Source organism: Osmerus mordax, chromosome 6 (assembly GCF_038355195.1).
Source record: "Osmerus mordax isolate fOsmMor3 chromosome 6, fOsmMor3.pri, whole genome shotgun sequence".
Lineage (NCBI taxonomy): Eukaryota > Metazoa > Chordata > Actinopteri > Osmeriformes > Osmeridae > Osmerus > Osmerus mordax.
In genome coordinates, this window is record NC_090055.1 from 10,303,102 (window position 1) to 10,318,026 (window position 14,925).

Genomic DNA, 14,925 nt, shown 5'->3' on the forward strand with positions numbered 1-14,925 from the left:
TGTTGAGGAGGGAAGGTACATGTCAGTACAGACTAGTAGTGAGTGTGCATAACAACTCTACATTCACAGGCTAGGTTGATATCCGTAGGAGTACATGAGGCTGCTGGGCAAAGTGCACCGTGGTCCTTAAAGTGCTGTATCAAATAACCACCACTTCTCTATGACTGTAAATTCATCCATTTCAAGAGTCAAGATTCAGGGTCCTAAAGTCTGCAGGCCTACACCCCGCTCTGGACCTTCACTGACTGTATATCATAGTACAGATACGTGGCCAGTCCAGGTGAGCCTACACATAAAAAGACAAGTACAAAATCCAGTTGATCCTTTGTCCCAACTATGGTCTCAATGGGGGCTCTCAAAAACGATTGTCGGTCTGCCTCCATTTCCCCGCTCACCCAAAAGCGTTTCCGTTTCGGGATGCTTGAACGCTGGCTCGATTCCTGCTCCTGACGGGCCGGTCGCGGCTGAAGATGGTGTCCTGGTCGCTGTCCAGCTCCGACTCTGACATCATCAAGCTGGAGTTGTGCTCCGTGCTCCTGTGTTTGATGTCTGGATTGACATGAAATGGTCAGATGAAATGTCAGGGGCACCATAGTTGGGAGGGAGCTGCCAATAGCTAGCTAACACTCCACCTTATTTCATGTAAAGACTCCGGTAAAAGTACACCTCTGTGACACACAGCCAATGAAAAGAGACTTTTCTCACTGTATTTGGGCCGCAGCTCCATCCTCTCCTGTTCATCCATGTTGTCAAGGATGGTGTACTTGGTTTTCTTTCTGATCTTGGTTCGCCTTCTTCTAAACATTCAAGAAACCACTGCTCTATCGATACAACAATTTGCATTCAAATAACAAATCTGTCTGAATTGCATAATTACCTTCCTGACACAAACCCCTTTACTTAATTTCTGACTAGTCCTAGTAATTCTGACTAAAAGCCCTGTACTTTTGTACTCAGAAATGTAGGTCTTACTCCACATAGTATATGGTTAATGAATTGGTGAACTATAGTGAAGCTCATTCATTTAATATCAAGTTAATTTCCTGCTTGCATGTAAAGTACAGAGGGTGAAAGGTCAGAGGTCACCTCTTGCAGCAGCAGATGAAAGCCCAGGTGAAGGACATGATGAAAACTACAACCATGAAGCAGGAGATGACGACATACAGCACTCTCCATTCTGCCCAACAGAAAAAGGTACCATGATTTACTCCATGTTAGTAATTACATTCGCATTAAATGTGTAAACAAGCAAGTATATGAGGGTGTTACCTTGATGCTAACTTAGGAAAAGATGAAGGAGCTTATTCAACTCAGACGGCATGTTTTGTCTATAGGTTCATGTGTGACCCTGTATGTCATTTTAGCTCTCACCACAATTGCTCTCTCCGTCGCCGAGGAAGAGACGAATGAGATTCTCTGTCCAGAAGGGGTCGCAGACACACTCCTTGGTGACGGGGTCACACTGCCCGTGCCCGGAGCATCGAAGCAGGCACACTGCAGTCAAACCAGATCAGAACGTTTAGGACCAAAAGACCACGGCAAACATTTACAGAACAGGATGAGATGGAGGACAGAAGAAGAGGAGAGAAATCGGTGTCTTCGGTAAACAAATAAATTAAAACACATCAGATACAGTAACATGTTTCTCTTAAATCTGATTTGTAAAAAAAATAAGAATTTCCTTGCCAAATCTAACAACATTGGCATACTAATGTATATTACAACAATCAATTAAGAGATATCAATTGTCTTCTCATGTCTAATGCTAGATACAGTGTTGCTCCACTCACAGACTGTGTCCACACGGAGGACTCTGAAGAGCAGATAGTCAGTCTTTTCTCTCAGCAGCTGAGTCCGCAACAAACTGGCCAGTTTGGTACCAGGAACCGGTCCCTCTGGGCCCTGCACCGAGAACCTCAACACTGTGCTGTAAACACACACACACAGAAAACGAATCAGTCCCTAACGGTTAAATGTGTGTGCATGTTTGAGCAGAAAGTGTGTCCCAGATGACCTTGCACAGTTTGTTCTCTAATGTGTCAATCAGTGTGTATGTGCATGCCTGTATGTGTGTCTGTCTGTATGTGAGTATGTCTGTCTGTGTGTACATCCGTCTGTCTGCCTGAATGTGCCTATGCTGTGTGTTTGTGTGTATTTCTGAATACCTGTACATCTAAATACATGCATGTCTATATGCGTTCGTGTCTGAATGTGTGTATATGCTGTGTGTGAGTACGTCTGTATATGTGTGTATGTGTGTGACTGCTACCTGAGGTCGGAGTGTCCTCTGAGCCCTCTGAGGTGGATGTCGGTGTCCAGCACGTGGAGCAGCGCGGCCAGCTGCCTGAGCACCGTGTCCTTCTGAGCCACGCTCACCTGGGCCACAGCCACCAGCATCTCCACCTCCACCTCCTCACTCCCCCCGGGGTCTGGAGGGGGAAGCAGGGGCGCACAGCGGGTCAACGGAGCGCATTGAGGGCACATACAATAAGACAGTGCTGGCTAGCGTTGTGTTATGGACTCACTCGCACACACCTACCTGGGCGCACTTCCACGGTGGCTGTGGCAGTGCTGGTGCGTCCCTGGGAGTCAGTCACACGGAGCTGGAACAGATAGGTCCCCTCTACAAGGTTGGCGAGGTAGAGCGAGGCCTGGTTTACCGACCCATACAGAACATCCTAGGAGAGAGGAGAAAGCATGAACAGAGAAGACAAGAGACGAGAGAGTAGACAGAGAGAAGAGAACGCAATTATGTTCACTTTTCCCATTGATATGATTATTGTAAGTCCTACATCTTACGCCATTTTATCACAGTTCTACACGTGTGACAAGAAATCGAAATGATTTGCCTTTGTACTTACCCCAGCAGCAGGACTCTGGCTGTCCCGCACCCACAGGAAGCGCACCTCAGCTGGGTTACCATTTGTCACAGAACCCCTGAGAACCAGGGAGTTGTTGGGCATAGTGAGGGTGTGGCTGCCACTGGCATGGGCTACAGGTGGAAAGTTTCTAGCTGAGGGAAGATGGACAATTTGAGGTTGAGGTTGAGCAAGTACTATACCAATGACACGTCAGACATCGAAATTGAAGTATTCGACAGTCTCTTACCCTCCTGGATCCTTATGGTCAGTGAGGCACTGTCTCTGGCTCCTTCTTGGTCACTCACGATCAGCCTGAATGTGTAGCGACCTGCGCGGAGGCCCGTCGCTGTGGCAATAGCTTTATCCACACGTTCTATTTTCAATCCAGGTGGGCCGCTATAAATCAAAACATGTATTTCACAACTGTAATCCAATAGTGCACATAGTCTTTTTTAACACTCATCCAAAGGAGTGTCTGCTAAATGACTAAATGTAATGTAAATAGGAATAAATAAATGTTCTTCTCTACATTTGCCATAATATTTTTATTGAATCATGAAACCCCAGCATTTAAAAATAGATAATCCCTTACCAAAAACTTGTTACAGTCAGCTAACATAACTACAGATAATGATTTCTCAAGTTTAGGATTAAGAGACTTTAACCCCTACCCATTATAATCCTACATGACCTTTGACCCTGGTGCCTACCTGATGGTGTCCCAGTGGTAGCTGACGATGCCATGGTCATCTGTGGAGCCGCTGCCGTCCAGCATAATGCTGGTTACCGGGAGGGTCAGCTGTCTGTCCGGCCCCACTAGGGCTTTAGGGGCCAGGTTTGACTCTGGCTTGACCTCAGCTACGGGGACGTCACCTGTCTCTGAGGAGAACAGCAGAACCACCACTGTCACGCAAGTGTCCTTTCCTATGGTTAGTGACAGTGAATACCTTTTTTTGTGGAAAAAAAGTCTACTCAGGGATTGAACAGTGAGAACACAATTCTGTATATTGTCTAGAATCAAAGCTTAGACACAAATTAGGATGTTACAATTCTGCAGAATGTACATGACCACACCTGTAATAAACATTTCAATCGTTTGTAATGATCAAATGATACAAGATAACCAGACAGAAATGCTTACCTGGTTTGACAGTAGTGGTGCCAGGGGGGAGGTCGGGTGATCTGGCTGGAGTGGGGTCCCCCTCCTTGAGGGTTGAGCTGAGGGCAGGGCCGGGGATCCTGGTTGTGACGGCAGGAGGAACGTGGGGGAAGGAGAGGTCATCCCTCTCAGGCTGGACGACCTTCACTGAAGCTGTGGCGGAGTCTGATAAGCTGTCTGAATCAGTCACCGTCAGACTGGCAACGAAAGATCAAATCAATGGAAACACATAGAGCTGGCGAAGTTGGTAATTGTACCAGACTAAACAAAACAATTGCTATGACAAAACTAGGTAGGACTTAAAGAATAAAAACATTTTAAAACAATGTTTTACACAGTAAGCTATGGTTTGTGAAAAGCCTCAAAAGAAACAGAATTCAAATGACCACCAAAACCCTAGCTCTGATGTAGAAACTGGATATTTAGTGTTGTATAATGGCTACAGTGCTGTGTGGTGTAATGGCTGTGAACTGGAATAAACAAACCATAATTTACAACACAAGAAGTAGATTTATATTCAGGATGTTTTTCACAGTAGGCTTGTTCTATAAAATCTTGCAAACAATGTATTCCCCAAAACAGGGTTGTATTGGCTAGAATCAGGATCCTACCTCCAAGTGACAACATTTTGTTTCACACTGGGATGTTAACAATCTGGGAATTTACACAGCTACACTCCTAATTTACACAGCTTGTCAATCTGCTATGATTAAATATATTGTTTTAGTTTGAATTGGTACTCAGAAATCTTAACAATCAAGTGCAAACCAAACCATAACGGTATTGCTGCGTCCATGAAAGAATAGCACAGAACAAACCGGAACAGAACTGAATGGTTCTCTATTTGTGAATAGTTTCATCCACACCTCTACTTTTAACAACCTATAGCCTATCAACCATTGACACTGCTTACATGACAAGACATTGAATAAACCGCAAAATCACGATGGTTAAATAGTAAACAGACACCATCTATTAATAGAGACTATGTATCCTGTTCCAGAGTAACTGATTTTCTAGCCTTACTTGAACATGTACTCTCCAGGCATCAGAGTGGGAAGACTAAGGATCTGCGAGTCCAAGGAGGGCCCAAGCTCCACAGGTGCACCTGCCACCTGGTCCCAGTGGTAGATGACAATCCCTCCATCGTCTCGACTCTCTGGGGCGGGAGAGAAATGGTGCAAACAGACAGGTGCATTAGCCGTACCCTTCCAAGGAAAGTTAAACAACGGAAGGTGGGAGGGTCACTCACAGCTCATGCTCATACTTACTGCTACCGTTGATGATGGTGTCACGGGCGAGAAGCGACACGGTTTGTGTCGTCGGGACAACGATAGCCGTGGGGGGCTGACTCAACGTCACTGCTGTGAGGAAGACATTTTCAGTCGGTAGTCAATATTACTGTTGAATTATCATTAATTGTCTTCTAGAATTGGACTTGTGTTTTATATCCAAGTTGGATTTTCACAAACCTTGGTTCACAGTCATGTTAACTTCACACTCTCCATATACGCCTTCTCCAGATACAACCACTGACACAACGTAATGCCCGACAGACATCTGATGCAAAACAGCAGACACAGACATGCAGTCTTGTCTCAATACAGTGAATTATCACTCCAATTACGCCAATAGTTTTGAACATGTAAATTCATAGATTCTTAGAATGTAAAATCAAAGCTATATTCAGTGTTTAACTGAATCACACTGTCGTGTTTCACAGTCAGGAGGTCATTTTGACAAGCACTCACATTTCTGAGTCGAACTGCCCTACTGTGTTCGCCGTCTATCACCTCCTTGTGGCCATCAGTGGAATGAACCAGAACCCAGTTGTACCTGAAGAATGATCCTATGTAGAGACAGGGACGATTAAAATGAAAATGTCATGCACACACGTCATGAAAAACATGCATACATATGAGTGAGTGTGTGTGTACATTACCTATTTCTGGCTCTGGGCTGACTGAGGCCACAAGCTCAACAGTATCAATGGGAAACAGCACCTCCACGGGGTCTCCCAGTGACACCAGCAGGGCTTTGACTGAGGAGATATGACAGGGGACTATTGACACTAGTGAAGTAAACCACGAGCCCATTCAAGACCATGAAAACATAACCATGGCAAATGCATGTACATATATATACCTCCACTGACCAAAAGATGTTTTATTTTATTTTTATAAGCATAACATTCTGCTTTCTGAGGTACACATAGTGCTTGAGGCGAAGAAAAGTGCATTAATTAAATATGTGTAAGCTCATGCAACCTAATCCATTACCTGGTTGAGTGGGAAGGGAGAAAGGCGTTGTGATGGAGATGAGGGGAGTGGCTTCGGAAGGCCTTGTTTGGCTATGTTGGGTGGAGTTCTGCGATGAGGGCATGAGGGCTGGAGACTCGGAGTTGTTTAAAGGTGCATTCTGTAGGTCACTATTCTAAATCAGAGATGAACAAAATAGAGTTACATTAATATTTAAACTGGATAGTGTCCTGATCCCAAATAAACACCTTAAAAAAAACCTGCTGCAGATTCCAGGGACATTGATTACATCCTATCCTTCAGTGAGCGACAGACAATTTTGTAGACTGTAATCAAATGCACATACACAAATAAACTAGAGATATTAAATTGTCTTTGTCTTGACATAAACTAGTCAAAAAGCAGCACACACACAGCCCTTTCATGTGGTTAAACATTTTCTTACGATAATCTCAGACCAACGTCTCATTTTTTAATTTGTATTTAAAGGCTCTGTGGAAATAAATCTATTCTAAACCTGTATTCTTTCCTTCCTACCCAAGTTGTAATAAACCCAGTCCTGCATGTCAACCAGCTAATAATTAGGATCAGCTGTGCTAATTTAGGGTTTGGGGTGAAAACCTTACAAGACTTTATCTCTCCAGGTACAGGGTTAGACAGCCATGATCTATTCAAATGGCCCCAGCTGACACTTACTCTCTCTGCAGGGGTGGGGCTAAATGTAGGACTCCGGTCACTAGGGGGTGGTGCGTGATTGACTGTCGCCTCAGTGGAGTGACTATATTTGGGCATGCTGGACTCAGCCGGCCACCCCCCTGGCCCATTCTCAATCTCTGATTGGTTGAAACCGTCTCTCTCCTTCAACTCTGCAGGCCAATCCGGAAACACTTCCTCTGCCCCTGCGTCTCCTGTGACATCCGGCTCAGCGCCGTTATCTTCAGGACTGAGTTCCCCGTCCGAATACTCCAACGCCATCATGCCAGGGTCACCGAAACTGCGGGAAGCCTCGTCGAACAGGGCCAGGTCCTTCAGGGCCTCCACGTCCCCAGACGGCCTGGTAGGCAGCCTCCAGCGGCTGCGGTAGGGCTCACCTCGCACCAGCGACTTCAGCACCAGCGTCTGGGGCTCCCCGCGCTGGAGGAAGGTCAGGTGGGAATCTGCCCCAGGCCTCTGTCTGGGCTGGCAGTTGGCCCATTTCTGGCAGCTGAGGATGTAGCAGCGTTGCTCAAACAGCCAGGCCAGGTCACAGCCAGGCAGGTCACAGCAAGCCCCAACACACTGGGCCAAGGTGTCCACATTGGGCACCCGCAGGATGCTGCTGCTCCTCAGAGCCGGGGACACCACAGCCTCCGAAAAGGTCTCCCCCTTCCAGCACTGAGTCGCCACTACACCTGTGGGAAAGGATAAAAAAATACAACGCTTCAAAAATGCCGGTCAAACATGTTAGAAATAAGGCTCAAGGCGACACCTGCATCATTCATTTACTTTTATTCTGAAATGGTTGTGTCTCTTTACTTCCTGAATTGACAGGGTGTTTTTTACAGGAACAGGAATAAATTATGCAAATCCCACTTCACATATACTTATAGTCTACATTACAATGATGTCAGTCGGCACCTGGGAGACAATAGGGACCAGATACTCTCTTTTGTGTCACTGAACAGAGTAGAAACACACACACACACACACTGACCTTCCAGACATTGCAGAAAGAGATAGAGATGTAGGGTGGTTCTTCTCCACATGGCGCTCCTGACTGCTGTGTGGTCAGAGTAGACACCCTCTTCACCTGAAACAGAAGACACATTACAGTCATATAAGTTTATCAAAAACTCCAGAAACACAAATCTAACCAGAAAATGAGGTAAAACCTTATAGTAGATGTCCACTTTAGTGTTATTTTTGGACATCTGTTATCTTACAGACATTGGAAGTAGAAGTTAATGTGTACTGCTAACATCGCCATTGATCGCCATTGATTCGCAGTTCCCTTTGTGAATAGTCTAAATTCATACGTCTCGCCATAGCAACATGTACTATCTCTGTAGGACTAGCCCTGACTCATGGGGTTTGTGCGCACCCACCCATGTATGTGTGTGTGACTCAGTTTACTGCCACCTTGGCAGTGATGACATAGCACATCTTTCTCACTGTCCATTGAGGACTCTGCTGGAGGGGGCTTGTAACTGCTTCGATCTTGTTGTTTATGTTCTGTTCAGCCTCTATAGACATACTGGTCAGTTGCAAAATACTGTAATAAATTTGAATATCTACACTGTAGATATTTCAAAAAAACAATAGCTGTTCTACAGTGTTTCAGCTATTGGTTTGTTTGAATTGCACAGTACTCTGTTTCAGCAACTGGAAATAGATGAATACCCAAGCCAATACAATACGGGTTTGTGTGTGTGTGGCTCTATCAAACTACTGCAATGTGTTGATTGTATCGGCGTATTATTTTTCAGTTCTAGATGCATGGAGAAGTACGCCAAAATTTTAACGTCAGCTATTTCAAGGCATTAAAAGTTAACGCCATCTATTTCAAGGCATTACAAGTTAGATGTATTGAGACTAAGATAGTGCCTTATTTTGTACAATGTCAGCCGCATGGGCATGTTTCGTGCTAGGAGATTTCAGCACCCAACGCGGAGGGACAGCGACAAAGATGTGTGAGAGGGAATTACGAAAAGCGTTGACAATGACATAAATTACACAATTCTAGTTGTTAATGCTATTCCCTAAAATATGACAAAGCTAGCCTATATGAATGGTAGCATACACAAGGCGTCAACAGCAAGAAAGCATGCAAATACTGTCAGACAGAATAATTACATGTTAGCATTTACTGTTTTGTTGGTTCTTGATGGATGTGAATATAAATAAGAATAAACTATCAAGCCAAAAGATCTTTAGAAAATTACTTGCTCTTGCACTAAGGCGGCTGACGTGGGCAACTCACCAGTGATGAGTTGATGGGAATATGTCGAAATTGTATTTTAGGAGTAGTAGTGGCTAGACATCCATGTAATACAGCGATGCGTCTCTTTATGCTCAAGAGACCTACATCATTCAATAGGCTACAGTATCCCCACGTAACCACGTTTATTGAAATTCATGCCGCAAGAGCAAACTGCATGTAAGAAGCATCTTCGGCTTTGTCGACTCCTGCATGTTTCGGTTACATGATCGTTTGTCGCCTGTTTTCAACCGGTAGGCTAGGCTATATAGCTTATTGGGCGTTGGTACCTTTGTGGCGCATCTGGCTGTCTCCGAGCACTATGCGCGTTCAAGTGGGATGCATTAATAAGTGTAACGTGCTGCCAGTAGACTAATCTGTGGACAAGCGTCATACATATTTTAAAAATGGTTTCTGGTAAAAGGTTGGGATTGGGGAATTTCTCATGAATATATATTTATGGAACTGATTAAATGCTACATAGTGATACTTTGACATGTCCGATTATGTTAATAGGCCCAATGTATCTGGATCAAAACAGAAATGCTGGAAAGGGCAGTCTGTAAATCCACATTTGAACTGATGATGTTAAGCGTTTCTACAAAAGACTCTAAAATAACACTTTTGGAAAGACAATCGGAATCAAGACAATAACATGAGTTCAGCCGAGGGGGGGTAGCCTACTACACGGGTTCAAGTAAACACTCGCAATTATGATGGGTCTGAAAATCTCTATGAATTAAAATTTAATAATTTAATAAATGTATACCTATACACTTACATTTAAAAATTATAAAATTAAAATTTAATCTGATATTAGGTGACGGCCGTCATCCCGGGACATTCAGTTTCGATTTCCCCTTTGAGGACGAGTGGGCGGGGTTTCCGTAGAACGGAGTAGTGTTTCAAGCAGGTTTCAACAGCTACAGACAACTGTAAGAAAATAAAGGCGTTCTACGTGGCAAGCCTATAAATTTGTTTTTATTTAGCAAGCCTACGCAGGGTAGTCTAAAGTTTGTGTACATGCTTGCGTGTGTGTGGTGGCGCAAAGTGTCAAGCAACACAACCAAGGAAGTCAGAACGTAGGGCACAGTGCTGTCAAATCAGCTCCTCTTTTATTTCAAGCCTTGTTGTTGTTGATCTGTGTTTGAGTACGGATAATATTTTCTCCTTTGTGCTGTGGTAGAAACTTTGAAATGGGGGACAAGCAAGTAGGCCTATCAGAGAAAAGGTAAGTGTGTGGCACGTTGAAAATGACTTTGTGTTTACGTCTACTTTAATGTAGTTGACCAAGTTTAGGTACTGCACTGTAGCCTACCTACAAATTGTCATCATGACATGGTGTTTTAGTTACTATCTAAACATACAGTTGAATTATCCATGGTATGTAGCTATACTGTTGTAGCCTACTGAGTGATATTAAACAGAAAGTAGATGATCCATGTTTAGCTGAGATTAAATTATACACAAAAAAAATCTTAATTGTAGCTGACAATAATGTTTTGGGGGAAGGTTAATGACTGTGTGCTCTGATTGGACGGAATCACAGCAATTCGACAAGGCCAGGAAATGGTGACCAGAAGATGGGTGACTCTCTAAAACAGACCTCAAGGAGAAAGAAGAAAAGGGGGAAGAATGAAGGAAATGGAGAGAATAGAGACAATAAGGAGGGAGAAACAAATGAATCTGCCTCAGCATCTACTGACCCTGTCCAACACCGAAACTCAAAAGAAATCCAAGCAGGGAAGTCAACCGCAAAGGAATTTCATCCAAATCAAGATGATATTAAACTACAGCGACATGAGTTTACAAGTTTAACCTCAGTTAATTCTCCTCTGACCTCAACAAAGAAGCCAAAACAAGAACAGGTTCTGTCCAGACAATCACCCCTTCTGCAGTCAACTCCTGACCAACCAGACTGCTCACCTCTGCCACAGTCATCTCCTGACCAGCCAGACCAGTCACCTCTGCCACAGTCATCTACTGACCAACCAGACCAGTCACCTCTGCCACAGTCATCTACTGACCAACCAGACCAGTCATCCAGTGACCTGGTTCATGAAGAGGAGCCTAAGAAAAAGGCTGATCCAAACAAGCTGAGCCTGCTGACCTGGAACATAGACGGCCTGGACATGGAGAACATTAAAGAGCGCTTCTACAACCTCATAGACCACTTGATCGAGTGAGTCACATGACATTAAAATATCACATCACTGTTGCATTGCAACTGAATCCCAACTTATACTATCCTGGCCTAATGGGGGGACATTTCTTATTTTTCCGTACAAAAATGAGTAACTGCTTCGCACATATGCAAAATCCTCACCATTTCATGACTTCAGTGGTGTAGTACTTAATCTGTGTAGAGTAGTACACTCATACACCGGCTGTGTACAGTTATGATAAGATAAACAATGACCTTATGAATCCAAATGCCTTTTCAGAGTAGTCAAACTGTAAGTACCACAACGCCATTAACTGAAGACTGCCTCTGCTAAGTCTATATTTGCTTATTTTATAACGGCAAGGATGAAAGTAGGATCTCTGCCATTTTCTCACATTACCTTTCCATTGAGGGTTAGATTGGTACACATCAGAATGTGTTACGGCTTTCTTACTTTGAAGATTCATAGGGTCCGTCACTGAAAAGCAACTTGTCTATTCTTGTAAATAAGCTACATATAGTCAGGCCATTAGTCAGTCAAAAATCGAATGAAGTAAAAAGGAATAGTTGTAAGATGTTTTGTCTTTTTGTCCGCTGTTAAAGATACCACCCAGATGTGGTGCTGCTGCAGGAGGTGGTCCCGCCCCTCGTAAAGGCCTTAAAGGAGGTTCTGAAGCCCTATCACGTTTTGCCAGGTTTGATGTTACATAACTTGTATTTTTATTTCATGTGCACATTAGTCCATTTTCCATTATTACTCTTGACCAATAACATCCCATCCTGTTCTTTGAAAACAATTGGATAAAACGGTACCTAGTTTTGTGTTAAGTAGCCTACTGTGCTCCACCAATATATGTAATGTCAACGCGATTGCGAATGATGTGTAATCATTTACAGCATTTGGGGACATGATTGTGCCTCTCCTGTGTTGTGTTTGTGTACCTGCTCCCAGGTGATGACAGAGGTTACTTCACGGCCATTCTGCTGAGGAAGTCCAGACTCCAGCTCTTGGATTCCAGCATCGTCAAGTACCCCACCACAAAAATGCAGAGGAATTTGCTAATGGCCCATGTAAGCACTCAAATTGCAGTTCTACATGTGTACAGATGCAATCGTCACGTCGTGCACACACGCACCTATGTCATACTTTTCTAGAAGTATAAAAAGGAGATTTGAATACTGTTTTTATCTGGTGGAGTTAACTTATAATTAGGGTTTCACACTACTACGGAATGTTTCTGGATTCTCGAATGACCGATGTATTGTTCTGTATAGTGTTGATTTTTGTCCATTAAGCTACAGTGGTTATGGTTCTACTGGCCTACCTGTGTGTGTCAAGGTGAGCTTCCTTGGTCGCCCCCTGTGTCTGATGACCTCTCACATGGAGAGCATGAAGGTCAACTCCAAGGAGCGCGTCTCTCAGCTGAGGCAGGTGTGGAGGAGCATGGACGAGCAGCCGAGCGACCTCACCGTCATCTTCGGAGGAGATACCAACCTCAGGGACCGTGAGGTGAGAGCGTGAGGGAGACATGGCAGTGAAGGAGAAGAGAGAGCATGAGAGGCCAGCTAGGACTCTCTAATGTGGGTGTACAGTACATGTTCCAGCGCCCAAAGGAACACTGTTGGTGTCGAAGGACTACAGTATTTGGAGGCACGTAGCAAATGTGAAATTGAATTATGTTTGTGTGTTTGTAGGTCAGTGAGCTTGGCGGCCTACCTTGGGGTATCAGGGATGTGTGGGAGTCCCTGGGCTGCCCGAAAGACTGCTCCTTCACCTGGGACATGCTCACCAACGACAACAATGACCTCCCATTCCCAGCCCGCTTCCGGTTCGACCGCCTGTTTTTGCAGCAGGCCGTGAAGGGGTGGAGGGCTACGGCCGAGGACATGGTCCTGGTCGGCATGGAGAGGCTGGAGTGCAGCCGGTTCATCAGTGACCACTGGGGCATCCTGTGCACCTTCACCATGAACCCCCCCAGTCCACCACCAGCTGAGGAACGCTAAAAAAAAGCTATCTCTGTTCTGTGTATCTGTTCAGATTGTTTTCTGTTCTATTTATATTAATAAATGTAAGTCAGTACGTTCAGCTGTGAGCGTCTTTTTAACGAAGGACTTTGTTTACAGTAAGGTGTCAATTTTTAGTTCTTTCCACCAGAGGGAAACATAAACCTACAGTATTGACTTTCATTGCTTTTGAAGACTGGTGGAGGATGAAGGACATTATTCATTTTCATTTTAGCAGGTGAATTTATCCAAAGCGATGTACAGGGGGATTGAAATGTTTAATGTTGTTAAATGCTCTGCCACTGAGCTACACCTCATCCTGGGATGTTTTCACTGTGCTGTGGCAACTCCTTTACCCTTGATGGCGATAAATATTCCGAAATCAGTAAGCAATGGATCCAAACCCGTCATGTTTGAAATAGTTATTGACACAAATTGCATATCATTGATCTACATTGCAAGTCTCCAATTATAGAAGATAAAATCTATCCGGATAAACTTTCTCAACAGTAGCTCCAAAGACAATCCTCTTGGCAAACTTCATCCTGTTCTCAAAATGAACCCAAAAGACACTCTTTTATAATATATGTATCCACTAGGGGCTACCCTTTCCTTGTCCCAGATTTCACTGGTGAAGCCACTGGACAAGAATGACTTCCACATAGAAACTCATTTACTCTGTTAGAAGCAAACATCCTGCACACAATATATACACTGTTCCTTAATAGCATTCAACATAAACAGTTACAATGCAAAAGACATGCGTGTTTATTTATTTCCCCATCATGCTTTGCAAACGCCATTAGTTCTGGCACAGTGGTGGTGATGTTGTGTGGTGATGTTGCCTCGACCACAGTAACTTCAATACCATACATTCTGTTGTCGTGACATGGTAAGAGGGTTGCACGTGGCTTGAAAAACAAAGGTATTCAACTTACAGTCTCACCTTAAAAGTTCCAAACATGGATTCTATTAGATGTGACTCTGCCATGCTTCCAAATGTTGCGAGTCCAAATAGGCCCACCTACCCGCAGCCAAGTTGTAGCTTATTGTCATTAGACAGACGACCTAAAGTATATATATTTTGGACTGTTCCTTTAACAGTTTTTCCTTGTGTCTTGGAGTCCTCTCTTACAGATAACCCCAAGAATTAATGCTTCCTCATTGAAATGCATTGAGCACTTTACTATCAATAATGTGCATCAACGGCCAAGCAGACGATGCAGCTGACGTTGGTGTTTTTTAGGAAGGGAAACTGTACGAGGAGGAGGATCTGTTTGAACCGTGTATAGATTGTCTGTGCTGACTATATATCTTTTGGAGCCTTTCCTTCAAACAAAGTTTTAACCATCAATTGGCCATCAATTGAATAACAGATATGGTTAAGGTTAGGACACAACAATGCAATAAAGACAACCTGCGGGTTTTTTTCTGTGTGTGTGCGAGTGAGGATAGAGTGGAAGTGTGTGTGTTTGTCAGTGTGAGCGTTTATGTTGTATAACACAATTGGCATGTGTGTAAAG

At 44.0% G+C, this 14,925-nt stretch overlaps 2 protein-coding genes across 4 annotated transcripts; one reads left to right on the forward strand and one right to left on the reverse strand.

Annotated features, from left to right (window-relative positions):
* On the reverse strand, nt 1-9,392 carry kiaa0319 (KIAA0319 ortholog). 2 transcript variants are annotated; one of them, XM_067238712.1, is made up of 20 exons: nt 9,238-9,392; nt 7,972-8,067; nt 6,975-7,669; nt 6,300-6,453; nt 5,963-6,061; nt 5,772-5,869; nt 5,493-5,580; nt 5,292-5,384; nt 5,047-5,179; nt 4,003-4,217; nt 3,572-3,740; nt 3,109-3,257; nt 2,862-3,013; nt 2,540-2,678; nt 2,270-2,429; nt 1,791-1,927; nt 1,372-1,494; nt 1,087-1,177; nt 706-794; nt 1-549 (listed from the first exon to the last, which is right to left on the reverse strand). In XM_067238712.1, exons 2-20 carry the CDS (start codon nt 8,021-8,023, stop codon nt 392-394), a joined length of 2,994 nt encoding a protein of 997 aa, XP_067094813.1. In that variant the 5' UTR covers nt 8,024-8,067; nt 9,238-9,392; the 3' UTR covers nt 1-391. The 2 variants fall into 2 exon arrangements, with proteins under 2 accessions (XP_067094813.1, XP_067094812.1); XM_067238711.1 differs by having other exon boundaries at nt 706-797.
* Nucleotides 9,393-10,158: 766 nt separating this feature from the next.
* On the forward strand, nt 10,159-13,480 carry LOC136944808 (tyrosyl-DNA phosphodiesterase 2). 2 transcript variants are annotated; one of them, XM_067238713.1, is made up of 6 exons: nt 10,159-10,465; nt 10,784-11,416; nt 12,002-12,093; nt 12,351-12,469; nt 12,738-12,908; nt 13,094-13,480. In XM_067238713.1, exons 1-6 carry the CDS (start codon nt 10,431-10,433, stop codon nt 13,400-13,402), a joined length of 1,359 nt encoding a protein of 452 aa, XP_067094814.1. In that variant the 5' UTR covers nt 10,159-10,430; the 3' UTR covers nt 13,403-13,480. The 2 variants fall into 2 exon arrangements, with proteins under 2 accessions (XP_067094814.1, XP_067094815.1); XM_067238714.1 differs by having other exon boundaries at nt 10,418-10,465; nt 10,747-11,416.
* Nucleotides 13,481-14,925: the final 1,445 nt, after the last annotated feature.

Excerpts from the sequence above, each read along its gene's own strand:
- kiaa0319 (XM_067238711.1), bottom strand. The coding sequence starts at position 8,023 with ATGTGGAGAAGAACCACCCTACATCTCTATCTCTTTCTGCAATGTCTG. Across the intron at positions 7,670-7,971 it reads CTTTCTGCAATGTCTGGAAG|GTGTAGTGGCGACTCAGTGC; the intron begins GTCAGTGTGTGT and ends CCTTTCCCACAG. Across the intron at positions 3,014-3,108 it reads GACCATAAGGATCCAGGAGG|CTAGAAACTTTCCACCTGTA; the intron begins GTAAGAGACTGT and ends ATCTTCCCTCAG.
- LOC136944808 (XM_067238713.1), top strand. The coding sequence starts at position 10,431 with ATGGGGGACAAGCAAGTAGGCCTATCAGAGAAAAG. Across the intron at positions 11,417-12,001 it reads CTCATAGACCACTTGATCGA|ATACCACCCAGATGTGGTGC; the intron begins GTGAGTCACATG and ends CCGCTGTTAAAG. Across the intron at positions 12,909-13,093 it reads CCAACCTCAGGGACCGTGAG|GTCAGTGAGCTTGGCGGCCT; the intron begins GTGAGAGCGTGA and ends GTGTGTTTGTAG.